Source organism: Microcaecilia unicolor, chromosome 1, assembly GCF_901765095.1.
Source record: "Microcaecilia unicolor chromosome 1, aMicUni1.1, whole genome shotgun sequence".
NCBI classification, from domain to species: Eukaryota; Metazoa; Chordata; class Amphibia; order Gymnophiona; family Siphonopidae; genus Microcaecilia; species Microcaecilia unicolor.
Window position 1 is genome coordinate 603,464,324 of NC_044031.1, and position 27,779 is coordinate 603,492,102.

The 27,779-nt window shown below is 46.9% G+C and overlaps 1 protein-coding gene across 1 annotated transcript in view; it reads right to left on the minus strand.

Moving 5' to 3' along the window:
* AGO2 (argonaute RISC catalytic component 2) overlaps positions 1 to 27,779 on the minus strand; it is a 350,472-nt gene that overhangs the window by 176,091 nt on the left and 146,602 nt on the right. The window contains exon 5 of the mRNA XM_030219580.1: positions 20,272 to 20,408. Coding sequence (XP_030075440.1) covers positions 20,272 to 20,408 — 137 coding nt within the window. The remainder of the gene's footprint in view (positions 1 to 20,271; positions 20,409 to 27,779) is intronic.

The following is a 27,779-nucleotide window of genomic DNA, read 5'->3' on the forward strand; positions in this document are numbered from 1 at the left end:
TTGAACCTCAAATTAATGGTTTAGTGAATTTTTCAAACTGAAACAATGGAGATCTGTTACGTCTTATTTTTTTCAAAAAACATTATGTTTTAATGAGTCAATCTTTTATACTGTCACAGTTAGATTATTGTAATTCTGTCTACAATGGACTTCTTGTGAAACAACTGGACAAATTACATTTGCTGCAGGATACTGCTGCTAAGATTATTTTTGGACCCAACAGACATGATAAGACTATTCATTTGTTGGTTGAGCTACAGTGGCTGCAAATTAAAGCCAGGGTAATGTATAAGATCTCTTATATAGTTTTCAAATCTTTACATGGTCAAAGTTCTCTTTATTTATATCATTTGTGGTATTGTTCTTCTAAGCTAACATTTAAGCTTAAGAACAATAATCATCTTTCATTTCCGCATATTCAAGGAGCTACATCTAAGAGAAATCATGAACGATCTTATCCCTGTCAGGCTGCTTGTCTTTCAAATTCTTTGCCACTGAATTTAAGATCTGAGAACTATTATGATTTATTTCACAAATATTTGTAGACCATCTTATTTAATGAATACTTGGTTTCTAATTTGAATTGAGAGATACTACATATTTGTAATTATTATGTAAGATTCCTATTTGTACATCTCAACTTGCACATAGTAAAATATATGTTTGTAGTTTATAATTTCACTGTATTATAATGTAAATCTGCATACTGCTTCAGACCCACAGAGGAATTAGCGGTTAACAAACGATGTATTGGATTAGAACAACTAGTGAGGTAAATAAATTTGATAATGACAAAGTTATTATAAATTGTTAAATCACAAGAGGATTATGAAAAATTGCAAAAGGACCTTATGAGACTAGGAATCCAAATGGCAGATGACATTTAAAGTGATTAAGTGTAATTTGAAGGATCCAGTGTACAGCACTGTGTACGTCTAGTAGCACTATAGAAATGATAAGCAGTAGTAAGTAGTAGTATTAGGAACCCAAACTTCAGCTACATGATGCAAGGTTCCACATTAGGAGTCACAGGAAAAGGATCTAGATGTCATTGCTGATGATACTTTGAAACCCTCTGCTCAGTGTGCAGCAGCAGCAAATAAAGCAAATAGAATGTTAGGAATTATAAGGAAAGGCATAGAGAATAAAACAGAGATTATAATACCTTTGTATCGCTCTATGGTGCAACTGCACCTCGAATATTGTGTGCAATTCTGGTCATCTCAAAAAAGATATAATGAAATTAGAAAAGGTACAGAGAAGGGCTATGAAAATTATAAAAGGGATGGGACAACTTCCCTATGAGGAAAGGCTAAACAGGCTAGGGCTCTTCAGCTTGGAGATATGATAGAGGTCTATAAAATACTGAGTGGGGTGAAACAGGTAAATGTGAACCACTTATTTACTTTTTCCAAATATACAAGGAATAGGGGGCGTGCAATGAAGCTACTAAGTAGTAAATTTAAAACAAAGCATACAAAATAGTTCTTCACTCAACATGTAAATAAACTCTGGAATCTGTTGCCAGAGAATGTGATAAAAGCAGATAGAAGTGTTTAATAAAAGTTTGGATAATTTCCTCAAAGAAAAGTCCATAAAGTCATTATTAAATTGGACTTGGAAAAATCCAGTGCTTATTTCTAGGATAAGCAGCACAACATCTGTTTTACTCTTTTGGGATCTTGCCCAATATTGTGACCTGTATTGGCTATTGTTGGAAACATGATACTGGGTTTGATGGATCTTCGGTCTGTCCTAGTACGTCAATGCTTATGTCCTTATACTTCACAATTAGAAATATGAAAAGGCTTAATTCTGTTCAGAGAATTTGGCCAACACTACTTATCGGGAGGGAGAAAGACTGGGATGTGTTGTGCTTGCGTGGGTAACTTGACTAATGTGCATTTTATTCAAATGAATATTCAGTATCTATTGTATTTATGTTCAATATTTATTATGTGAACTTGTTCACATCTAACTTGTAATGAAGTATATTTTATTTGGTTGTTTTGTCTTGATAAAATTCTTTCCCATTAACAGTACACAGAAGAAAATACATTAAATACAATATTCTATTCTAATTTCTCATCTTAAGCAAAATTAAATTCCTAAGAGAGAACTTTATTTGATGATAGCACTTAATGCTAAAGAACATCTTTCCAAGGTGACACTCATTTGATCCTATAGTTCTGAGTATCTATCATCCAATTTTGTTATTGCCAGTAATAGTCAAAATTGAGGAGGCTGTCTCAACTAGATTGTTTTCAGTACAATTTTAAAAAGTACACACCATAGAGACTGCTTTTTTCTAGTGTCAATCCAACAGACACAGGGTGTGGACTACTGTTCCTGTTATGTTTTCATTTTACTGGTTATATTGTTGGCCTTTGATACAATAGATCATGACATATTGTTGGAAAGATTGGAGTTTTGGTTATTACATGCTCACTTCCGAGACAGTTTGTTTCATATTTGTTGGGCTGCATGCAACTACTACTACTCTTACTACTTCACATTTCTAGAGCGCTACTAGGGTTACACAGCGCTGTACAGTTTAACAAAGAAGGACAGTCCCTGCTCAAAGGAGCTTACAATCTAAAGGACGAAATGTCAAGTTGGGGCAGTCTAGATTTCCTGAAGAGAGGTATAGTGGTTAGGTGCCGAAGGCGACATTGAAGAGGTGGGCTTTGAGTAAGGATTTGAAGATGGGCAAGGAGGGACCTGGCGTATGGGCTCAGGGAGTTTATTCCAGGCATGGGGTGAGGCGAGGCAGAAAGGGCGGAGCCTAGAGTTGGCGATGGTGGAGAAGGGTACTGAAAGGAGGGATTTGTCTTGAGAGCGGAGGTTACGGGTAGGAACGTAAGGGGAGATGAGGGTAAAGAGGTAAGGAGGGGCTGTAGATCAAGTGCATTTGTAGGTTAGTAGGAGAAGCATGAACTGTATGCGGTACCTGATCGGAAGCCAGTGAAGTGACTTGAGGAGAGGGGTGATATGAGTATATCGGTCCAGGCGGAAGATAAGACGTGCAGCAGAGTTCTGAACAGACTGAAGGGGGGATAGATGGCTAAGTGGGAGGCCAGTGAGGAGTAGGTTGCAGTAGTCAAGGCGAGAGGTAATGAGAGAATGGATGAGAGTTCAGGTGGTGTGCTCAGAGAGGAAAGAGCGAATTTTGCTAATGTTATAGAGGAAGAAGCGACGGGTCTTGGCTATCTGCTGGATATGCACAGAGAAGGAGAGGGAGGAGTCGAAGATGACTCCAAGGTTGCGGGCAGATGAGACCGGGACGATGAGGGTGTTATCAACTGAGATAGAGAGAGGAGGGAGAGGAGAAGTGGGTTTGGGTGGGAAGACAATAAGCTCGGTCTTGGCCATGTTCAGTTTCAGGTGGCGGTTGGACATTCAGGCAGCAATGTCGGATAAGCAGGCCGATACTTTGGCCTGGGTTTCCGCAGTGATGTCTGGTGTGGAGAGATAAAGCTGGGTGTCGTCAGCATAAAGATGATATTGGAAACCATGAGATGAGATCAGGGAGCCCAGGGAAGAGGTGTAGATTGAAAAGAGAAGGGGTCCAAGGACAGATCCCTGAGGAACTCCAACAGAGAGCGGGATGGGGGTGGAGGAAGAATCATGAGAATGTACTCTGAAGGTACGGTGGGAGAGATAAGAGGAAAACCAGGAGAGGACAGAGCCCTGGAACCCAAATGAGGACAGTGTGGCAAGAAGTAAATTGTGATTGACAGTGTCAAAAGCGGCGGATAGGTCGAGGAGGATGAGGATGGAGTAGTGACCTTTGGATTTGGCAAGGAACAGGTCATTGCAGACTTTAGATAGTGCCGTTTCTGTCGAGTGTAAGTGGATGGTTCTTTCTCAAGGATTCATCCTTTAAAAGCTGGAGTACCTCAAGGTTCAGCTCTGTCTGTTCTTAGTTTCTGCTTGGCTCCCGTTTGTCCAGTTTTTCATGAACAGCAAAGATACTTACCTATAGCAGGTATACTCCGAGGACAGCAGGCTGATTGTTCTCACATGTGGGTCAACGTACGCATCGGCCCAGGAATCAGACAGCATTTTGCAAGCAAAATATTTAAAAAGTTTTGCCAGAGTCTTCTGGCGCATGTGCAGCACGCACCGCGCATGCGCGGACTGATTTCCCGCCCGTCAAGTGAGCGCGTTCCCTCAGTTAAATCAAAAAGAATAAAGAGAAGCAAATAACTCCAAAGGGGAGGTGGGCGGGTTTGTGAGAACAATCAGTGTTGCCCTCTCCCCCGCTCTGAAGAGATGTTTCTTTAGTAAGTAAGTGATGACAACCCTCCTCCGTCTGTAGTCGTGCCAGGAGAGTGATCATCAAGCTCCGGAGCAGGGAGAAACAGGTCACAATAAACTAACCTCGTCCCGTCCCTGAATCAGGGCCGGGAGGAAAAGAAACTAAATACAGGATTATGCTGATCAGAAAGAGTCAAATTCGATCTTATAATACAAAGTTCGGTTTATTTAAGAAATCAGCAATCAAGGAAAATGTTATTGTCGAGAATTTTAACAACATCTACTTTTACAGTTTGCAATGTTTTTCTTTACCCTAAATGAACATTTAACTAAATTAACTCTAGTTTTATTGATTTTTTAACAGGTCGGACTTGCTTCAGTCAACACAGATAATTATCAGATAAATATTTCATGTGATACTTAAAGATCAGACATAAGAACTTAAATACTTAATAATTGTCAAGTAAAAGAATTTGATGCTTTGTGTCTATTTCTTTCTCTTTCAGATTACTGCTCCCTTCACTCAAAATGTCAAGGTAAGTATATTATTTTTCCCATATTTCTATTTCCCCAGGATTAGGGACTTCAGTCATTTAGCTGTTGGTTTGATGTTGAAAGTTGCAACACTCTCTTGCGTTGGGGCCCGGATCATTGAGGTATTTTCTCTTCTTTTTCCGTTCTTTTCCCTACACCTCACTCTTAAAACTAAAATAATTGGAAGCAAGACCCTCTCTCCCTGAAAATTGCCAGCAACCTTCAAGGGATATTAAACAATGTTGCAATACTGTGGCCAACTTCTCTAATCCAAATAAAATTAAGTCGATATTCCCTTCTAACACCTAAGCTGTACTGCAATTCCCTATTCTGGGTGCTGCGGTGCTTAGCTGTCACTCACTCTGCTCAGGATTCTCTCTCTCTCTTCAATCAGTGAACATTCTTTTCACCTCTCCCTTAATATTTAATATGAAGAAAACCCCCACAGCCTCTTTTTTCCCTCCTTTGCACCTAAGACTGGGTTTTTTCTTCCATTCACCCTTTATCTGTAGCCCTCCCCTTTTCACTAACAATCCCTTTCCTTTTACCAATCATCCAACAGCCACTTTACACCAGGCAGACTTTCTGTACACACTTTCCCTATTACCCTCCTTTCCCTTTTCTCATTCCCACACTTTTACCTTAGCCATACTACTTTCCCCTTACAAATGCCTTCAAATCCTCAACTCTCTCTCAGAGCTCACTCACAACACACCTTCTTCTTCAAAGCCATAAGCACCACTCAACTGTCACAAGCTCCCATTTCCTAGACAACCCCTCCTTAGCTTCCCATTCCAAGTTACCTTGCTGACCAGCGGAATGTTCGCCAGCACAAGTACAACCCCATTTTACTTTTGATTTTCCCATAGACTATAAAGTATTATTTTTTCCCTCTTTTCCCTTCCCCTTCTCTTTCCTTTAACCCCTTGGTTACATCAGCCTGCTGTCCTCGGAGAATACCTGCTACAGGTGAGTATCTTCGCTTTCTCCGAGGCCAAGCAGGCTGCTTGTTCTCACATGTGGGGTATCCCTAGCAACCAGGCTCGCTCAAAACAATGAACACTGGTAAATTGGGCCTCGCAACGGCAAGGACATAACTTAGATTAACCTGAAACCATAAACAACTAACTGAGAGTGCAGCCTGGAACAGAACAAAAAAGGGTCTAGGGGGGTGGAGTTGGATTCTAAACCCCGAACAGATTCTGCAGCACTGACTGCCCAAGCCGACTGTCGCGTAGGGTATCCTGCTGAAGGCAGCCTTGCAAATCTTTTCAATGGAGGCTGATTTTAAGTGAGCCACTCACGCAGCCATGGCTCTAACATTATGAGCCGTGACATGGCCCTCCAGAGTCAGCCCAGCTTGGGCATAAGTGAAGGAAATGCAATCTGCTAGCCAATTTGAGATTGTACGTTTTCCGATGGCGACTCCCCTCCTGTTGGGATTGAAAGAAACAAACAACTGTACAGACTGTCTAAAGGGATTTTTCCGCTCCACGTAAAAGGCCAATGCTCTCTTGCAGTCCAAGGTATGCAAAATGCTTTTGCCAGGGCGGGTATGAGGACAGGGAAAAAATGTTGGCAAGACAATTGACTGGTTTAAATGGACCTCCGACACCACCTTTGGAAGGATCTTAGGGTGCGTGCGGAGGACTACTCTGTTGTGATGAAATTTGATATAGGGTGCATGTACTACCAATGCCTGAAGCTCACACACCCTACGAGCTGAAGTAACAGCCACCAAGAAAATGACCTTCCAGGTCAAGTACTTCAGATGGTAGGTATTCAGTGGCTCAAAAGGACCTTTCATCAGCTGCGTGAGAACGACGTTGAGATCCCATGACACTGGTGGAAATTTGACAGGGGGCTTTGACAAAAGCAAGCCTCTCATGAAGCAAACAACCAAAGGCTGTCCAGAGATAGGCTTACCCTCTACACAGCGATGACAGGCACTAATCGCACTAAGATGAACCCTTACCGAGTTGGTTTTGAGGCCAGACTCTGACAAGTGTAGAAGGTAATCAAGCAGGGTCTGTGTAGGACAAGAAAGAGAATCTTGGGCCTTGCTGTCACACCAGACGGCAACCCTCCTCCATTTGAAAGAGTAACACCTCTTCATGGAATCTTTTCTGGAAGCAAGCAAGACTCGGGAGACACCCTCTGAAAAACCCAAGGAGGCGAATTATAAGCTCTCAACATCCAGGCCTTGAGAGCCAGAGACTGGAGGTTGGGATGTAGAAGCGACCCCTCGTTCTGGGTGTTGAGGGTTGGAAAACAGTCCAATCTCCACGGTTCCTCGGAGGACAACTCCAGAAGAAGAGGGAACCAAATCTGACGTGGTCAGAAGGGTGCAATCAGGATCATGGTTCCACAGTCCTGCTTGAGTTTCAGCAAAGTCTTCCCTACTAGAGGTATGGGAGGATATGCATACAGAAGGCCTGTCCCCCAATGCAGGAGAAAAGCATTTGATGCTAGTCTGTCGTGGGTCTGAAGCCTGGAATAGAACTGAGGGACCTTGTGATTGATCTGAGTGGCAAAAAGATCCACCGAGGGGGTGACCCACGCTTGGAAGAACTTGTGGACTATGCCCATGTTCACTGACCACTCGTGAGGTTGCATTATCCTGCTCAACCTGTCAGGAAGACTGTTTACACCTGCCAGATAAGTGGCTTGAGAAACATGCCGTGATGGCAAGCCCAAAGCCACATCTGGATGGCTTCCTGACACAGAGGGCGAGATCCAGTGCCCCCCTGCTTGTTGGTGTAATACATGGCAACCTGATTGTCTGTCTGAATTAGAATGATTTGGTTGGACAGACGATCTCTGAAAGCCTTTAGAGCGTTCCAGATTGCTCTTAATTCTAGGAGGTTGACCTGCAGACCTTTTTCCTGAAAGGACCAGGCTCCCCGACTGTGGAGCCCATCTACATGAGCTCCCCACCCCAGGAGAGATACATCCGTCATCAGCACTCTTCATGGCTGAGGAACTTGGAATGGTCGTCCCAAAGTCAAATTGGATCAAATCGCCCACCACTGAAGAGAATTCCAAAAGTCGGTGGACAGTTGGATTACATCCTCTAGATCCCCCGCAGCTTGAAACCACTGGGAAGCTAGGGTCCATTGAGCTGATCTCATATGTAGACATGCCATGGGCGTTACATGAACTGTGGAAGCCATGTGTCCCATAAATGTCAACATCTGCCGAGCCATGACTTCTGAGATGCTCGAACCATGGACACTAGGTTCCTGGCCAGGAATTTGCGACACGGTTTCTGCTGCCTGACCACCTGGCGAAAAGGCTCGGCCTGCTCCGGAGGGAGTGCAGCAACCAAGCTGGACAGTTGCCTCACCGAGTTCCGCAAGTGGAAGCTCGTGAAGAGCTGGTAAGTCTGGATCTTGGCAGTGAGCATAGCGGCCTGACACGTCTTCCTCCCAAAGGAGTCCAAGGTTCTAGATTCTCTGGCTGGGGGCGCCGAGGCATAGTCCCTAGTACTCTTGGCTCTTTTGAGAGCGGAGTTCACCACCATGGAATTGTGAGGTAGCTCAGACCTCATCAAACCAGGTTCACCGTGGATCCGATATTGGGATTCAGCTTTTTTCGGGATCACGGGATTAGACTGAGGGAACGACCAGTTTTGCATAAGGACTTCCTTCAGTACATTATGCAAAGGAGCCATTGCAGCCTCTCTAGACAGAGAAGGATAATCCAGGACCTCAAGCATCTCAGCCCTGGTCTCGTCCTCAACCTCCATAGGGAAGAGAATAGCCGCAGCCATTTCCCGGACAAAGGAGGTAAAGGATAGACTCTCCGGTGGAGAAAGTCTCCTTTCAGTGGAGGGGAAGGTTCAGAGGGAATCCCATAGGACTCATCAGAAGAAACGTACCTGGGATCTCTTCCTCCCACGAACGCTCATCTTCAGTATTGGACAAGATATCCCTCAGAGCAGTCCGACACTAAGCCTGCCTCGACGCCAAGGAGTGATGTTGTCTATGGCGGTGCCGAGAAGTGGACGCTCTCCTGGACTGGGGTGAAGTTTCGTCCACCGACGACAAAGGGGAGTCGACCTGGGTGGCAGCCAACACCAATGCCGCAGGTGGCACCGAGGTCAGAGACCTCACCATAGGCGAAGGGCCAGATGTCGCTGCAGCAGACGATATGGAAGGTGCAAACACCCCCAACACCGAAGTAGACTGGCATAGCAATCCCTCCAGAAGCTCTGGAAGCAGGGCCCTGATGCGCTCTTCGAGAGCCGCTGTCAGACAAGGCTGCAGGGTCGGTAAAGGAGCTGGTGGCAGAATCTGTCTAGGCTCAGGAGCAGGTACCACACTGCCAGAAGACCAACGCATCGGCACCTCCTGAATAGAGGGGGAGCAATCCTCTCAGCGCCGATGCTTCTTGGGTGCTGATTCCCTCGACATCTTGGAGCTCCCGGCACTGTGTGTCGAAGGAGAACGATGACTGTGCTTCTTCGCCTTCGCTCGACACCCGTCATTAAGACTCCTCAGTACCGATGAGGACGTGGAATCCTCACGCCTCCTCGGGGCCGGGTCCGACGAAGGTCGGTCCCAGAGGGCCTGCATAACAGGAGGTCTCGAGGCAGGTGGAAACCCACTCTATGCTTCACTGCTCCCAGCTTGGTCTTTCAGCAGCTATTACCTCCGCTCACGACATCGGTGCTTCCCTCGATGTCGATGCCGCCGACCTCGATACCAAAATCAATGTCGAAGTCGAAGGACTGGACCAAGCCCCAAAAAGGTTTTCTTGTTGGGCTTCTCGAGACGCTTGGATCCGTTTCTTCATATGAAGACACAGACTGCAAGCGGCTGGGCTATGGTCAGGCCCAAGGCACTGGATACACCAGGCGTGGGTATCGGTACCTGAGATGGTCCGGTTGCACCGAGTACAACGTTTGAAGCTGCTGGGTGTCTTCGATGATATGGAAAGAAAAACAGCTTCGGCGAAATCAAAAGACGCGTTTGTGCCTGATAAAAGAAAAGGGCACAAAAATACGGGGAAAAAACGGCCGCGATGAAAAACAAAGGAAACGTGAAAGGAGACAAAACTAAAAGTATACTATGAGAATTTTTTTTTAATAATAATAATAAAATAAAAAATTAGGAGAAAAAAGCGAAAACTCGAAGACTTTCCTGGGGCTGAGAGGAGCGCAGGAAAAAAAAACTACCGCACCTCAACACGGAGAAAAGAAAACTGAGGGAACGCGCTCACGCGACGGGCGAGAAATTAGCCCACGCATGCGCGACAGAAGACTGGCAAAACTTTTTTTATATTTTGCTTGCAAAATGCCGTCTGATTCCTGGGCCGATGCGGATGTCGACCCACATGTGAGAACAAGCAGCCTGCTTGTACTCGGAGAATTGATGTTCATTACAGAATCTATGCAGATAACCAGTTTTCTTCTCTAGTGATCATAATCTTTTTAGCTGCCATGTTGTTTGGGGTCAATTCCATCCTGAATGTTCTCTCTAATACTTGCTTTGAACATCAAGAAGACTGAAATTATGATCTTTAGCAAATTTGATTACTTGGATGTACCACCATTCATCGTCTTTAATGACATCCAGATTAATGTGGCTCAGCAAGATCATAGTCTTGGTGAGATTTTAGATTCTACTTTATCTATGATACCACACGTTAAAGGAGTTGTAAAGCTGTACCTGTTTAGACTTTGTTTGCTTAGATGGAAGTAGGTGAGCGCCTGGTCTTTTCCCAAGCCTTTGATGGAAAAAGCAGCTAATTAGATAGTCATATACACACAAGGATTAACATTGCACTTAACTGCAGCAGGATTTGTTTACAACATACAGCTTTAATGACTCCATGTGCATGCTTATCAAATTCCTGTTACTCTATATCTTATCTGTCTATAAGTTTCACCTCCATTTACCCCTTGTGCTGTTTATTAAGATGTTTGAATGTGTGTTGTGCTGACATTGGAAGTAGCATGCTATGTTATAAAGTGTACTGTAATCTGAATGTTTTTTTAAGTGCCTTAATCATGTAATGCCTATGTCCAGGGTGCTCTTGCTGTACACTGCCTTGGGTGAATTTCCTCCACAAGGCAATAAATAAATTCTATAAAAATTTCAGGGCTCTAATGCAGAGTCTCGCTTTGATAGAGGTTGACCACTGTAATGCTTTACTTTTTGAGGTTTGATCTAGGTCTTAGCATGTTTTCATTCCAACTCATACTGGAAGTCATACTTTGCACTTATTTCTCTCCTTTCTACCAGTCCTATGATTTTAAATACTTTTTCTACTCTATCTATTCCTTGATATGATCACCTTCTTGTTTCCTTCCAATTTACACTTCCAGGTCTTCCTCATAAACCCTCCAGCTCCCATGCCCCCTGCGAGGACTTTTGGTCAAATGTAAGCCACATTGAGCCTGCAAATAGGTGGGAAATGTGGGATACAAATGCTACAAATAAAATAAAAAAAGTAAATAAAATTACTAACCCCACTGGCCTTTCTTCTCCCTGTTTTGTTTTTTTCCTTCTAACTTTGGTTCCCAATGGCAACACAACTTTGGGATTCCATTCTGATAACCAATATGAATTCTGTAGCCCCTCTTCACCCACTACATGTACCTTCTCCCTCACACAAGTTGTGGTATCATTCTAGCTTGTGTATTCTAAAGCATCAAGTACAAAATGCTGAAAGGTGATAGAGAACAGCTATGGAGTCTCTTTTATACTATAAGGCCAGTTAAAACTTTTAGCACTGTAAGATAAGAGATCAAAAGATCCTTCTACACTAACTTGCTTGCCAATTCTGCCAATCATCTTAAGTTGTTCTTTTCGGTTCTGTCAGATCTAACCATCACAGTTCACAAAAGGTTTTCATCTTTTATCTCCTTTCACCAGAGGATATGGCCAAATCTTTCAGCAGTACAGTGTACTACAGCAAACAATTCTTCAACTGCAATTCTTGTCACCTTCTCATCTTACTTTTTCATCTTATTTTTTCACGGAGAGAGTAGTGGATGCTTGGAATGCCCTCCCGCGGGAGGTGGTGGAAACGAAAACGGTAACGGAATTCAAACATGCGTGGGATAAACATAAAGGAATTCTGCTCAGAAGGAATGGATCCTAAGGAGCTTAGACGAGATTGGGTGGCAAAGCCGGTGGCAGGAGACGGAGATGGTGCTGGGCAGACTTATACGGTCTGTGCCAGAACCGGTGGTGGGAGGCGGGGCTGGTGGTTGAGAGGCGGGGATAGTGCTGGGCAGACTTAAACGGTCTGTGCCCGGAAAAGGACAGGTACAAATCAAGGTAAGGTATACACAAAAAGTAGCACATGTGAGTTTATCTTGTTGGGCAGACTGGATGGACTGCGCAGGTCTTTTTCTGCCATCATCTACTATGTTACTATGTTACTTGCGCTTGCCCCGCTCAGGCCCTCTACCTGTCCTACTCACATGTGATGTAGTTGCATCCAAGCTTGACTGTACTACTATTCCTAATCTCTTGATCACACCTATCATCTCTTCCTTCAACGTGGCCACCTCTTGTTCTTTTACAGTACTTCATGGAATATACAACTTTCCATATTGCTCATTAACTCTAGTCTTTCCCTCTGTCTGGAAACATGCACTAATGTGTCCTATATTGAGAAACCTTATCTAGATCCCTCTGACACTTCAAATTATCATCCAGTCTTGAATCTCTGCTGTGTCTGAACTAATAAAATGCTAGGTTTTCAGCAACTGTTGCTGTATTGTGAAGCAAGCAGCTGTCGCTTGTCAATGTAGCAAGGAAAATTAGAGACTAAGTCCCAAAAGGCACTGGAGATCATCAAGGAACAGAAAGGCTGAGGAAGTCTAGGGGGAGGGGCTGAACAGTCCCTAGTACTCCCAGCTGACTATGTTTAGCTTTAATACAAGCTGTTAGGGAAAAAAAATAAAAGCCAGTAGCTGGTTTGGCAGAAAGGAGAAAAATTTCTTCAATGGAGGCTGACCTCAAGTGGGTTACCAACGCGGCCATAGCTCTAACATTATGAGCTGTGACATGACCCTCTAAGGTCAGTCCAGCCTGGGCATAAGGGAAGGAAATGCAATCTGCTAGTCAAATTGAAATTGTGCATTTTCCGATGGCAACCCCCATCCTGTTGGGGTCTTGTCTGATCCATGTAGTGGGCCAATGCAATCCAAGGTGTGCAAGCTGCTTTCGCCAGGATGGGCATGAGGTCAGGGAAAGAATGTTGGAAGACAATTCACTGGTTCAGATGGAACTCCGACACCACCTTTGGCAGACACTCAGGGTGCGTGCGGAGGACTACTCTGTTGTGATGAAACTTAGTATAGGTGCATTCACTACTAAGGCCTGAAGCTCACTGACCCCTACGAGCAGAAGTTAACAGCCACCAAGAAAATGACTTTCCAGGTCAAGTACTTCAGATGGCAGGAACTCAGGAGCTCAAAAGGAGCTTTCATCAGCTGGGTGAGAATGACACTGAGATCCCATGACACTGGTGGAGGTTTGACAGGGGACTCTGACAGAAGGAAATCTCTCATGAAGCAAAACAACTAGAGTTGCCTCAGAAGTGTCATCATGATATATCTGGAGAAGAGAGATTCAGCAGGAGCTCCACCTTTAAAGAAGTCTAATGTAAAGAAGTCTAGCAGAAGTTTTGACCCTGATGCAGCTTATTTGATAGTGAAACAAACACCTCCATTGGGCATTCTTTCTGAAGGAGATTAATCAAACAGATAAGTGGTTTTGTTTTTGCAATATGATTTGGAAATGAGACCTAATAAAAAAAATAACAGTTGTGGACTGTAATGATAATATTTCGGACATAAGAAGTTTTTTTTTTTTAAAGTTACAACTGAAAGAGGTGTGGGCTAAATCCCAAAACCCCAGTATCTGAGGTCATTTTTCTCCTTTCAACTAAATCTTTAAAACATCTCCCTGGGTTGCTGACTTTTAGCTACACCAGTTTAAATGGCATTTCTATTTTTCCTTTCAGAAAACTACTACTTCTTATCAATTCTATAGCACTATCAGATGCTCCTAGCAGTGTACACAAACAAAAGAGAGACAGCACCTGCTTGACACAGCTTACAATCTATTTAAGACAAACAGGACTTTCCGCCCTCCCACAAGATTCTTCAGTGTTATATTCCTAAGTAAAATGCTATCCCTCCTCTTTTTTGTACCTACTATCTTTCCTGAGATGATTGTAGCCTGGAATGGCTTGAACCCAGTCATGGTACAGTGAATGATACATACCTGTAGCAGGTGTTCTCCGAGGACAGCAGGCTGATTGTTCTCACGACTGGGTGACGTCCGCGGCAGCCCCCACCAACCGGAAAGAAGCTTCGCGGGACGGTCGGCACGCAGGGCACGCCCACCGCGCATGCGCGGCCGTCTTCCCGCCCATGCGCGACCGCTCCCGCCAGTTGAATGACTAGCAAAAGATGAAACACACAACTCCAAAGGGGAGGAGGGAGGGTAGGTGAGAACAATCAGCCTGCTGTCCTCGGAGAACACCTGCTACAGGTATGTATCATTCACTTTCTCCGAGGACAAGCAGGCTGCTTGTTCTCACGACTGGGGTATCCCTAGCTCTCAGGCTCACTCAAAACAAGAACCCAGGTCAATTGAACCTCGCAACGGCGAGGGTACAACAGAAATTGACCTACGAAGAACAACTAACTGAGAGTGCAGCCTGACCAGAATAAATTCGGGTCCTGGAGGGTGGAGTTGGATTTACACCCCAAACAGATTCTGCAGCACCGACTGCCCGAACCGACTGTCGCGTCGGGTATCCTGCTGGAGGCAGTAATGAGATGTGAATGTGTGGACAGATGACCACGTCGCAGCCTTGCAGATCTCTTCAATAGTGGCTGACTTCAAGTGGGCCACCGACGCTGCCATGGCTCTAACACTATGAGCCGTGACATGACCCTCAAGAGCCAGCCCAGCCTGGGCGTAAGTGAAGGAAATGCAATCTGCTAGCCAATTGGAGATGGTGCGTTTCTCGACAGCGACCCCTAGCCTGTTAGGGTCGAAAGAAACAAACAATTGGGCGGACTGTCTGTGGGGCTGTGTCCGCTCCAAGTAGAAGGCCAATGCTCTCTTGCAGTCCAATGTGTGCAACTGACGTTCAGCAGGGCGGGTATGCGGCCTGGGGAAGAATGTTGGCAAGACAATTGACTGGTTAAGATGGAACTCCGACACCACCTTCGGCAGGAACTTTGGGTGGGTGCGGAGCACTACTCTGTTGTGATGAAATTTGGTATACGGAGCATGAGCTACCAGGGCTTGAAGCTCACTGACCCTACGAGCTGAAGTAACTGCCACCAAGAAAATGACCTTCCAGGTCAAGTACTTCAGATGGCAGGAATTCAGTGGCTCAAAAGGAGGTTTCATCAGCTGGGTGAGGACGACGTTGAGATCCCATGACACTATGGGAGGCTTGATAGGGGGCTTTGACAAAAGCAAGCCTCGCATGAATCGAACGACTAAAGGCTCTCCAGAGATGGCTTTACCTTCCACACGATAATGGTAAGCACTAATCGCACTAAGGTGATTCCTTACTGAGTTGGTCTTGAGGCCAGACTCTGATAAGTGCAGAAGGTATTCAAGCAGGTTCTGTGCAGGGCAAGAACGAGGTTCTAGGGCCTTGCTCTCACACCAAACGACAAACCTCCTCCACTTGAAAAAGTAACTCTTTTTAGTGGAATCCTTCCTAGAGGCAAGCAAGACCCGGGAGACACCCTCAGACAGACCCAACGCAGCGAAGTCTACGCCCTCAACATCCAGGCCTTGAGAGCCAGGGATTGAAGGTTGGGGTGCAGCAACGCTCCGTCGTTCTGCGAGATGAGAGTCGGAAAACACTCCAATCTCCACGGTTCTTCGGAGGACAACTCCAGAAGAAGAGGGAACCAGATGTGACGGGGCCAAAAGGGCGCTACCAGAATCATGGTGCCGCGGTCTTGCTTGAGCTTCAGTAAGGTCTTCCCCACCAAAGGTATGGGAGGATAAGCATACAGGAGGCCGGTCCCCCAATGAAGGAGAAAGGCATCTGACGCTAGCCTGCCGTGTGTCTGAAGTCTGGAACAGAACAGAGGCAGCTTGTGGTTGGTCTGAGAGGCGAAAAGATCCACCGAGGGGGTGCCCCACTCTCGGAAGATCTTGCGTACCACTCTGGAATGGAGCGACCACTCGTGCGGTTGCATGACTCTGCTCAGTCTGTCGGCAAGACTGTTGTTTACGCCTGCCAGGTACGTGGCTTGGAGGAGCATGCCAAACCGGCACGCCCAACGCCACATCCCGACGGCTTCCTGACACAGGGGGCGAGATCCGGTGCCCCCCTGCTTGTTGACGTAATACATTGCAACCTGATTGTCTGTCCGAATTTGGATAATTTGGTAGGACAGCCGATCTCTGAAAGCCTTCAGTGCGTTCCAGATCGCTCGGAGCTCCAGGAGGTTGATCTGCAGATCCTTTTCCTGGAGGGACCACAGACCCTGGGTGTGAAGCCCATCGACATGAGCTCCCCACCCCAGGCGAGATGCATCCGTCGTCAGCACTTTCGAGGGCTGCGGAATTTGGAATGGACGTCCCAGGGTCAAATTGGTCCGGATGGTCCACCAGAGCAGTGAAGTGCGGCAACTGGTGGAGAGGCGGATGACATCTTCTAGATTCCCGGTGGCTTGAAACCACTGGGAAGCTAGGGTCCATTGAGCAGATCTCATGTGAAGACGAGCCATGGGAGTCACATGAACTGTGGAGGCCATATGACCCAGAAGTCTCAACATCTGCCGAGCTGTGATCTGCTGAGACGCTCTGGTCTGCGAAGCCAGGGCCAAGAGATTGGTAGCCCTCGATTCGGGAAGGTAGGCCTGAGCCGTCTGGGTATTCAGCAGCGCTCCTATGAATTCCAGAGACTGAGTAGGCTGGAGATGGGACTTTGGGTAATTTATCACAAACCCCAGCAGCTCCAGAAGTTGAATAGTGCACTGCATGGACCGGAGGGCTCCTGCCTCCGAGGTGCTCTTGACCAGCCAATCGTCGAGATATGGGAACACGTGCACTCCCAGCTTGCGTAGATACGCCGCCACCACCACGAGGCACTTTGTAAACACTCGTGGGGCAGAGGCGAGCCCAAAGGGCAGCACACAATACTGAAAGTGCCGTGCGCCCAGGCGGAATCTGAGATACTGTCTGTGAGCTGGCAGTATCGGGATGTGAGTGTATGCATCCTTTAAATCCAGGGAACATAGCCAATCGTTTTTCTGAATCATTGGCAGAAGGGTGCCCAAGGAAAGCATCCTGAACTTTTCTTTGACCAGGAATTTGTTCAGGCCTCTCAGGTCTAGGATGGGACGCATCCCCCCTGTTTTCTTTTCCACAAGGAAGTACCTGGAATAGAATCCCTGCCCTTCCTGCCCGGGTGGTACGGGCTCGACCGCATTGGCGCTGAGAAGGGCGGAGAGTTCCTCTGCAAGTACCTGCTTGTGGCGGGAGCTGAAAGACTGAGCTCCCGGAGGGCAATTTGGAGGCAGGGAGGCCAAATTCAGGGCGTATCCGCACCGCACTATTTGGAGAACCCACTGGTCGGAGGTTATGAGGGGCCACCTTTGGTGAAAAAATTTTAACCTCCCTCCGACCGGCAGATCGTCCGGTACGGACACTTGTAGGGCGGCTATGTTCCCATGGATCCAGTCAAAAGCCCGTCCCCGGCTTTTGCTGTGGAGGCGCAGGGGGCTGCTTAGGCGCACGCTGTTGACGAGAACGAGCGCGCTGGGGCTGTCCCTGTGCCTGACGAGGCCTTCGGGCCGGCTGGTTGTACCTACGCTTCGCAAAAGAATAGGGTGCAGCCTGCCGGGCCCGGGAAAAAACGTCCACCTGTGGAGGTGGATGCTGAAGGCGCCCGGTGGGAGAGCTTGTCGAGAGCGGTTTCCCGCTGATGCAGTTGGTCCACCATCTGCTCGACCTTCTCACCAAAAATGTTATCCCCCCGGCAAGGGACGTCGGCCAGTCTCTGCTGGGTGCGGTTGTCCAGGTCAGAGGCGCGCAGCCATGAGAGCCTGCGCATCACTATACCTTGGGCCGCAGCACGAGATGCCACGTCACAGGTGTCATAAATACCCCTGGACAGGAACTTTCTGCACGCCTTCAGCTGCCTGACCACCTCCTGATAAGGCCTGGACTGCTCCGGCGGGAGCTTCTCGACCAGGTCCGCCAGTTGTTGCACATAGGTCCGCATGTGAATGCTCATATAGAGCAGGTATGATTGGATGCGGGTCACGAGCATGGAGGATTGGTAGGCCTTCCTCCCAAACGAGTCCAGAGTGCGAGACTCCCGCCCCGGGGGCGCCGAGGCGGTATCCCTCGAACTCCGTGCCCTCTTGAGAGCAGAATCCACGACCGCCGAGTCATGGGGCAATTGTGGCCGCATTAGCTCTGGGTCAGAGTGGATCCTGTACTGGGACTCTGCTTTCTTGGGAATGGTGGGGTTAGTTAATGGTCGCACCCAGTTCCGAAGCAGCGTCTCCTTTAGGACATTGTGCAGCGGCACCGTGGAGGACTCTCTAGGTGGTGATGGATAGTCGAGGACCTCGAGCATCTCGGCCCTCGGCTCTTCCACAGAGACCACGGGGAAGGGAATGCTGATAGACATATCCCGCACAAAGGAGGCAAAAGAGAGACTCTCGGGAGGTGAGAGTTTCCTCTCCGGTGAAGGCGTGGGGTCCGAGGGAAGGCCCGTAGACTCCTCTGAGGAGAAATATCTAGGGTCCTCCTCTTCCCCCCACGAGTCCTCATCCTCGGTGTCGGACATAAGCTCATGTAGCTGAGTCCTGAACCGGGCCCGGCTCGACGTCGAGGCACCAGAGTCTCGGTGTCGTCGAGCGGTGGACTCCCGCGCCAGCGGGGACGGAGCTCCCTCCATCGACGTCGACTCCACCTGCGTGGCGGTCGAGACCGGCACCGCAAGCGGCGGCGGTGTCGACGGCCCCGGCGCCGGGCTAGAGCTCGCCGGCGCCACAGTCATCGGCGCCGAGGGCGCAAGCACCCCCGGCGCCGGCACAGCCTGGCGCATCAGCCCTTCCAGGATCCCCGGAAGGATGGCTCTGAGGCACTCGTCCAGGCCCGCTGCCGGGAAAGGCGGTGGGGCCGGTAGGGGTGTCGGTGCCAGAAGCTGCTGGGAGCCAGGAGACGGCACCGAGGTGCCGGAACCCCGACGCGTCGGTACCTCCACAACCGACGGAGACCGCTCCTCTCGACGGTGACGCTTCGGCGTCGCCTCCTCTCCGACATCGGGTTGCACCGAGGGCGACCGGTGACGACGCTTCTTGTCTTTTTTCCGATGCCCGTCACCGGCGCCGGAGGGCATGGAGGAGGAGGAGGAGGTCGATCCCCCTCGGTCTCGAGGTACCGGGTCAGACAGGGTTCGGTCCCGTGGCCCACGAGCTGAGGGAGTGACCGGGGCCGACTGCCCACGCGGCCTCTCACCCCCACTCTCACCGGAGAACCGGCGGGCCGACGGGACCTGTTCTCCTGGGGTCGCTGCCATCGGTGCCGATGTCTCGGGCATCGATACCGGTACCGAAGGACCGGGCGTCGATACCGATGCCTTCGAGGTCGACGTCGAGGGGCCGGCGCAAGTTCCAAAAAGACGGTCCCGTAGAACTTGCCTCGCAACCTGAGTCCGTTTCCGGAGACCGAGACACAAAGCACACGACTTGAGATTGTGCTCCGGCCCGAGGCACTGGAGGCACCAAGCGTGGGTGTCGGTCTGCGAGATCGGCCGGCCGCAGCGACCACACTTTTTAAATCCACTCGGGACCTTCGAGGACATCGACGGAAAAATCGCGTCGGCGAAGTCAAAGTCGTCAATGGTGGCTGAAATCACACCACGAAAAAGCAAAACGACCGTGCGGCCACTAGGCCGCAACGCGGCGGCCCCGCTGGAAGCGAGGGAAAAAAGGGAGCGCGTGCCCAACACGCGCAGGGTTTCTTTTTTTTTTGGTAAAAAGAAACCTGGCGGTAACGAAAACCGTTAGTAAAAGGTAGAAAAAAGCACGATCAGCGTACACGCGATCGAACAATCCGGCGGCTGAACAGAGAGAGCGGCAAGGCACGACTCTCTCCAGGCGCGGAAAAAAAGGAACTGGCGGGAGCGGTCGCGCACGGGCGGGAAGACGGCCGCGCATGCGCGGTGGGCGTGCCCTGCGTGCCGACCGTCCCGCGAAGCTTCTTTCCGGTTGGTGGGGGCTGCCGCGGACGTCACCCAGTCGTGAGAACAAGCAGCCTGCTTGTCCTCGGAGAATCATCATATCAATGATCGTGTCAAATTTGCTGTTAATTATTTTGCTGCAACACGCCTTTTTTGTTGAATTTTAATTGAAACATTGCTGGAGTGCTTGTAACTTACTCTGCTGGATGAAGGTGTTTTCACCTTTAAAGAAAATCTTCCCTGTACCTTTCAACACAAGATAGAAAGACTCACCATCTATATTGAGCATCATTTTCCACAGTGAGGGCCTGACTGACTGATGGAATCCAAACCAAACCTCTCTGCCACCACCAAGGGGATTAGCACATCCTTCAGAAGCAGTAAAGAACGAACGACCTACAGGCGTATATCTGGAATTAAACACAACATTTTAAATTGTAAACTTTTTATTTTAGTACAAAAGACTTGATATACTTACACTCCTCTCCACATACAGGCATATGATCATTTCCCTATGCTGTTCCAATAACAGCACTGGGAATTAACTCCCCAATGATCAAAGCTAACAACATGCAAATTTAGGCACGTTATTAGCACTGATCATTGGGGGACTTCTGTGGGAGGATTGTGACTGGGTATACGCTCAAGACACAATCCTCCCACAGAATAAGTTTGACAGGTCCAGGCTGTCAAAAAAAAAAAAAAAAGCCTTGACCTGTCAAACCTAAAGCCCAGGTCTCCGAACACAAAGACCTGGGAGCCCCAGACCCCTCATTTCCCCCAGCACATAACCCCACCCACCGACCTCCCCAACACCAAGGATACGCTGGTGGTCCAGTGGGACCCCAGACAGCCTCACCTTAACACTAGCCCTGGTGGTCCAGTGGTGGGGTTCCCCCCACCCAACCCCCTCCCCTCATACTTTAAGTTTGGAAGATGGAGGGACTAGCATGCTTTCCCTCCTCTGGTCACCACTTCAAAATGGTGATGCACTGTATGGGGCTTAACTTTCATATAAGGGAGAAACTCACCTATATGGAAGTTAGGTCCCACCCAGTGTATCCCAAGATGCACCAGGCAAGAGGCTGCCATTTTGAGGTGGCGCCCAGAGGAGGCAGGGCGTGCTAATCTATCCCTCCTCCAGTCTTAAGGTATGAGGGGGAGGGGGTTGGGTTCAGGGGGACCCCAACGCTAGACCACTAGGGCTAGCATTGGGAGGGGGGGCTGTCTAGGGACCCACTGGACCACCAGGGTATTTTCAGTGTTGGGAGAGGGGCCTTGTTTGATGGAGCGGAGGTCAGTGGGGGGAAAGAGGTTTGGGGGTCCACTGGACCTCCAGACCATTAGATGTGTGGGGTTTTGGGGGGATCTCTAGGATCCTCTGGACCACCAGGGCTATGTTTTTTGGTCTTCCCCAATCCTTCCACTTGCTCAGCAAACCCTAACACCAGCACTAAATTGGTGTAGGGTTTGTCACGGAAGCAGCGCCCTTGTTTGGCGTGCTGCCCGCTGATCATCTGAGAGGAATGCAGGAGACCCTCTCTTGCATGCAATTTGTGATCAGAGCTAGCGAGCTCATTGTTTCACACACTCGACAGCTTTGATCCTGGGGCGGGGAAAACGCGGGAACTAGTCCAGCGCTAATGGCCTCTGGTGCCCAAGTTTTCTTCTGATCATCTGCCTGAAAATGGCAGAAATAGCTTAGTAGATCAAACCTCAAATCTTTAATGCAACAAAAAGGTCTTTTTTTTTTTTAACTACAAAGTGTCAGATAATTGAATGATTCACACCTAGTAGCACTTTCAAAAGCACCATTATCTCTCCCCTGCCTGACATAAAAAAAAAAAAACCACCATCTTGAAGAGAGCCTTCAAAACAATTAACTTGAAACAAAGAACCATCCTTTTCCAATTTCCATCCCTGTCTGGGCAACAGACTTCACCACCACCTTCAACCAGCTCAGCTGAGTATTTTTACTAGTTTTGTTAAGCAGCTCACACTGGTCTCAAGGAGCCCAGTGTATGCAACTTTTATTCATTGATGCTTCGATGCTCAGTTCCCCATGCTGTTATGAACAGCACCACAAAAACACCACCAGAACAGTGCGGTGAAAGAAATCCCTAATGACCAATGATAATGACATGCAAATTATGCACATTGTTAGCGTTGATCATTAGAGACTTCTGTGGGAAGGCACAATCCTCCCACAGAAGAGTTTTGACAGGCCAGGGCTTTTCTCCTGCAGGAGAAAAGCCCAGACCTGTCAAACCTCCCAGCCCCCTAAATATGTAAGGGTCTGGAAGTTAAGCCCCACCCAGGAGCCGCCATTTTGAGAAGGCGCCCTAGCCCAGCAGGAAGGAATGCTAGACCCTCCTCCTTCTTGAAGGTATAACAGGATTGGGGGGTACACCGCTAGACCACCAGGGTTAGCCTTCAGGGGGTGGGAGAAGGGTCCCACTGGACCAGCAGGGTTTTTACTTTTATTTGGGGGGGCTATTACATCTTTGGGGGTCTAGAGGTCCACCAGACCTCCAGGCCCTTACATGTTTGGAGGTCTGGGGATCCACTGGACCTCTAGGCCCTTACATACTTGGGGGGAGGGATCTGGAGGGGGGGAGGGTCCACTGGACCTCTAGGCTCTTATATGCCTGGGGGCCAGGGATCCACTGGACCACCAGGGCTGTGACAGCCAGTCTTCCCCTATTCCTCCCCTGCTCAGCAAACCCTAATGCCAGCTTCAAGCTGGTGTAGGGTTTGTCATGGGAGGAGAGTCCTTGTTTGGTGTGTTGTCTACTGAGAATTAGGAAGAAATGCGGGAGACCCTCATTTGAATGCAATTTGCGTTCAGAGCCAGTGAGCTTGATGCCACACGCTCAAAAGCTCTGATCATTGTGTGCTGGTCAATGCAGGTGCTAATCCGGTGCTAATGGCCTCTAGCACCCATGTTTGCTTCTGATCACCTGGGCCTGTTTTAAGGTTTGCTACATGTCCCTATTACAAGGACCAAATGTGTCCCTGATGCGGGCAGTCCACTGCTGAAACATGTTGGGTTCTTACTAGAACACTTGTAGGGCAGCACAATATAAGAACACGTCATCAAAGTTTTACAGCCACTGGGTTGGCTCTTTTGGTTGCTTCTGTTTTAACACATAAGCAGGCCATCCCAGCCAAAACCAAGGGCTCCCCCCATGGTGGTTCCTATCTACACTGACCGACTTCACTTTGTATGTGTCGTGTGAACATTAGCACATGCAATATACTAAACATAGGAGTCAACTTTTCAAAATGATTGGGGGTGCTAAATTTTTTTTTTTTTACAGGCGGTGCATTCCCCCCTCCCTCCTCTCCCCCACGAGTTCCAGGCCCCCTCCCTCTCTTCCGAGTTCCAGGCCCCCTCCCTCTCCTCCGAGTGTCAGTCCCAACCCCAGCCCGACCTCTTCTCCCGCAACAGTCCTCCGCCCTCGCCTTCCTGCGTGCTGCCCAGAATTTAAAACTCATCTTACCACAGGGTCCCAGCGGCAGCAGTGAAAGGCGAGCAGGCTTGGCGCTTCAGCCTTCCCTTCTCTCTCAGCTGTGGTCCCGCCCTTGCAGAAACAGGAAATGAGGGCGGGACCAGAGCTGAGAGAGAAGGGAAGGCTGAAGCGCCGAGCCTGCTCGCCTTTCACTGCTGCCGCCGGGACCCCGAGGTAAAAAGAGTTTTAAATTCTGGGCGGCACGCAGGAAGGTGAGGGCGGAGGACTGTTGAGGGAGAAGAGGGCGGGTCAAATATTGGAGGTGCTCAAGCACCCACAGAACCTACGGAGTCGGCGCCTATGATACTAAATACCTGAAGACAAAAGAGTTCTAATCTTTTAAATGGAGTAACCAATTAATCTCTCTCTATATACTTTATCTGTTATAAGGAAGATTGAATAGTGATATAGTGTATACTATCAAAGTGCAAAAATAATTGAAAATTGAAAGGAAGGAAGGAGGTTTTTTTTTTTAAGACCTATGAAAAAAATTTGAGTCCAAAGAATGTAGGCACGAAGATTGCTAACTTGCTGCCACAGTCCGGACATTTGATGTCTTTTTCCTCCTTTCCTTTTTAGCAAATAAAGTATATGGAGGTAGATTAATTGGTTACGCCATTTAAAAGATTAGAACTCTTTTGTCTTCAGCTGTTTAGTATATTGTATATAAGATTTTTTTGCCGAAGTTGCCTTACATTAAAATTGTGTAACGTTAGCACATGGCCATTAATTGAAAAAATGGGAAATTGGCCATTTTACTGCTGCGGTAAAAATGGCCTTAGCACGGAGGGAAAACCAGGTAAGTATGTGCTAAGTCCACTTTGTGCCACAGCTTAGTAAAATGACCCATATATCCAGTAGTCCTGGTGAGACAAGGCATAGCAATAGTTTGAGCTTTATAGCTATATTTTTAACTTATTTGCAATTATATATGCTTTTTTGTTCCTTGCCTAAAGTTTTAGATAGTACTAGGTAGAAGACCCTGTACATAAAATGAACAATGAACTGTCTTGAGTAACTACTGAAAAAGCATGAGTTGAAATCCAATAATAGATTTATAAGACAAGTATTAACTAGTGCAATACCAGGAGTACCCAGAGTCCCTACACACGCTTCTAGTTTTTTCTTCAAGAGAGGAAGCATTGCTCTACTTGCCAATTTCACAACAGAGTTCCTCCTTCTTCCTTTTACTTTTAAAATGAATAGGAAAAAATATTCTTTTGACAATGAATAGTTAAGCTCTGGAACTCTTTTGTTGGAGGATGTGGTAACAGTGGTTAGCGTATTTGGGTTAAAAAAAAAAGGTTTGGACAAATTCCTGGAGAAAAAGTTTATAGTTTGCTATTGAAAGAGACATGTGGAAAGCCAATATTTATCCCTGGGTATTTAGGATTCCGCCAATAAGAATATCCTGCAGCTTAGAGGTTAAAGGATGTTTTAATTTCCTTGCATTGATATTAGGGAGATGGCAAGGACTGTGTCAAACCCTGGTCCCCCTGCATGGATGGTGCTCTGGTTGGAGAGATGAGTGAAAGACAATGACCCTCCCTCTGAAAAAAAAATGTGTTTCCCCTCTAAGAGTTGGATCCACCTACCCTGTCTGTCAGAAAGAGATAGCCCCTGCTCTGGAAGTTGCAGGGGTAAATGAAAGGTCAAAACTGCTTCTATTCTGGTTGAGCGCTTAGGGTTCTTGTACTACTGCACAGGCAGAATCTTAGTCATCTTTACACAAATACCTGTAGAGGATTTCTCCCTGACTGGGAAGAATCACTACAGCCTCATTCCTAGTTGCTGTAATGTTTTGAGCATGTGGTACACCTGCAAGACAGTGTCAGTGGAGAGCATCTGTAGTTTCATAGCGGTTCAAAACATCACCGCTGCTGAGCCTCCAAAGTTGCAGTGGAGGCACACATGCCCTTTTAGACTTCAAAAGAAGCTGCTGTTCTGGTCCTTCCTCAGTCAGGACCAGCAGAAGGACTGCTCCAGAGGAGGATGAAAACAAGAAATGCTATGATCCAACTTCTCATTTAAAGCTACTGGTTTCAATTACATTTCCCCAGAAGCAGTACTCGCAGGTCAGGACTGCTGGATGTGTAATAGACAACGCAGTTTCCTATAATAGCAGGGGTGTTTTCCTATTGCAGATTGGACAGAAATGATTTCCTGCCCAATATAGCCACCACCGCTAGCTCTCTGCACAAAAACAAATCGAATTGTTTGAGGAGCAGAGAAAGAAGTTCTCTTTAACCATTCACCACAGGTAAGGAAAGAAAGGTCTATGTCACTCTGGCCAGAACAACACAACTGACCTGCTCTAGACAAGCAGGAATATAATAATTTTTTTTTTAAAGGGTGACCAGAAGGAAAGACACATAAGAAAAAGGAAGGGGTGGAGAAAAGGACCAGATAAAGCAAAGGGAAGGACAGTGATAGTCTCAAGTGTAAGAGCTAATACAAAAAAAACAAAATAATAATAAAAATAATAAAGGTTGATATTTAAAGAGAAGACAGAATAATAAGACGAGATGACAAGCATGATAACGAACAAAAGATAAAAACAGACCCCAAACTGTTTGACATTTTTGTTGACCTTTTAAGCTAATTGGAGTCCCTTAAGGGGGAGGGGGAGTTGTAGTCAAATTTAAATAAAGGATAGAAGTAATATATTTTATCACCCAGTGCCATGCAAAATCATTCTTTGGTAGCATTTTCCCACTATGATAGAAACTCTTCCACAATTGCCTAACTTAAAAAGCTGGTATAAGCCATTGTTTCCTAATTAAGTACTAAAATTTGAAATAAAAATCTTCCCAGTAAATCTCAAAAACAGAGTGAGAAATGTAGTATAAGAAAGTAAGTGCATATGGAAACATCAGTTGAAAGCCCTGAGAGAAAAAAAGTTATTTACTTGTATTAGGTGTTCTCTGAAGAAAAGAATGTTAAGCAACCTCACGTAGATGATGTCATCTGGTAGCACCAACATAGACAGTTTCTTGACAAGACATGGAAAAGCCTAGCTTTTTCTGGCTAGTCATCAGATTTCCTACTTAGCTGGGCTATGTTTCGGAACTGCATAAGGGATGGTCATCATGCAAAGTCTCAAAGACAAACTTGAGTCATTGCATGATGACCACCTCCGTTGCAATTCCGAAACATAGCCTATGTCGGTCGGTCTGTTAATGTTTAATAAAGATTGAAGAAAGATAACAGATGATAAACATTGGGATTGTTCTGTTCTATAGATGATTGACCCCACATTAAAATTGCTTTCACTAGTTGGAGTCAATTAATGTACAAGCATGCTCCAGAATTTAAAAAGGCATGGGATAAGCATGCAAGATCGCTTAGGAACAGGAAGAATTAGGGGTTACAGAGGATGGGCAGACTGGATAGGTCTTATGGCCTTTATCTGCCGTCATGTTTCTATGTTTACATCACCCCTTCTATGACAGCAAATTGAAATACTTCTGTATCTCCTCTATGATGGAGAAACTGTGAACAGTTAGGAACCTTTGATTATTTGTGGTGGTTATTTCCTAAAATTAAAATCTTCTTCTGTGCTATACAAGCTGCCACCAGAGAGATCTTATCTATGAAAAGTTCCTTTGTACAGAAACATATTTCTCTTAGGGGATATTATTTCATTGGGGATAAATACATATAAACAGAGTGCTTGGTATTTTTTTTACTAGCAGCTATGGGATAGACTATTATAGCCAAGGGATGGAAAAACCCTTCCTTGGGGTTTTGATATCAACAAGTGTGGGATATGGTCTCAATAGAAAAGTTTGCAGTTGAAATTAAAGTATCCCAACCTGACAAAATATGGGGTCTTAAGTATAATACATAATTTCCATTACTGTACATTTTTTTAAATTATATTTGGGGGGGGGGGGGGGGGTTCCTGCTCCTGTCATAGTTTTACAATCCAATATAGTTCTTATAGACCGCAAATCGCCTAATGTTACTGGTTCTATCCAGTTTACAAAGAAGCAGCTAGAATAGTACTAGGAATTAAAGGCAAAAATCAACAAAACTAAGTAGACTTGTAAATATTTCTGAAACAGATGTTTTAGTTTCTTCCAATAGCTCATGCAAATGATCTCACACAAATTGTGCAGGTGGCCACTCAGAAAGCAGGAAATGTGTTGGATTTGGTTTTTTTGTCACCATTGCTGTTAGAAAATTTACTGTGTCCTCCTGTGGATGCTGAAGTGGGCTGGTCAGATTATTTTGTGGTCACTTTTTGGGTTAAGTTGGATGTGGGGT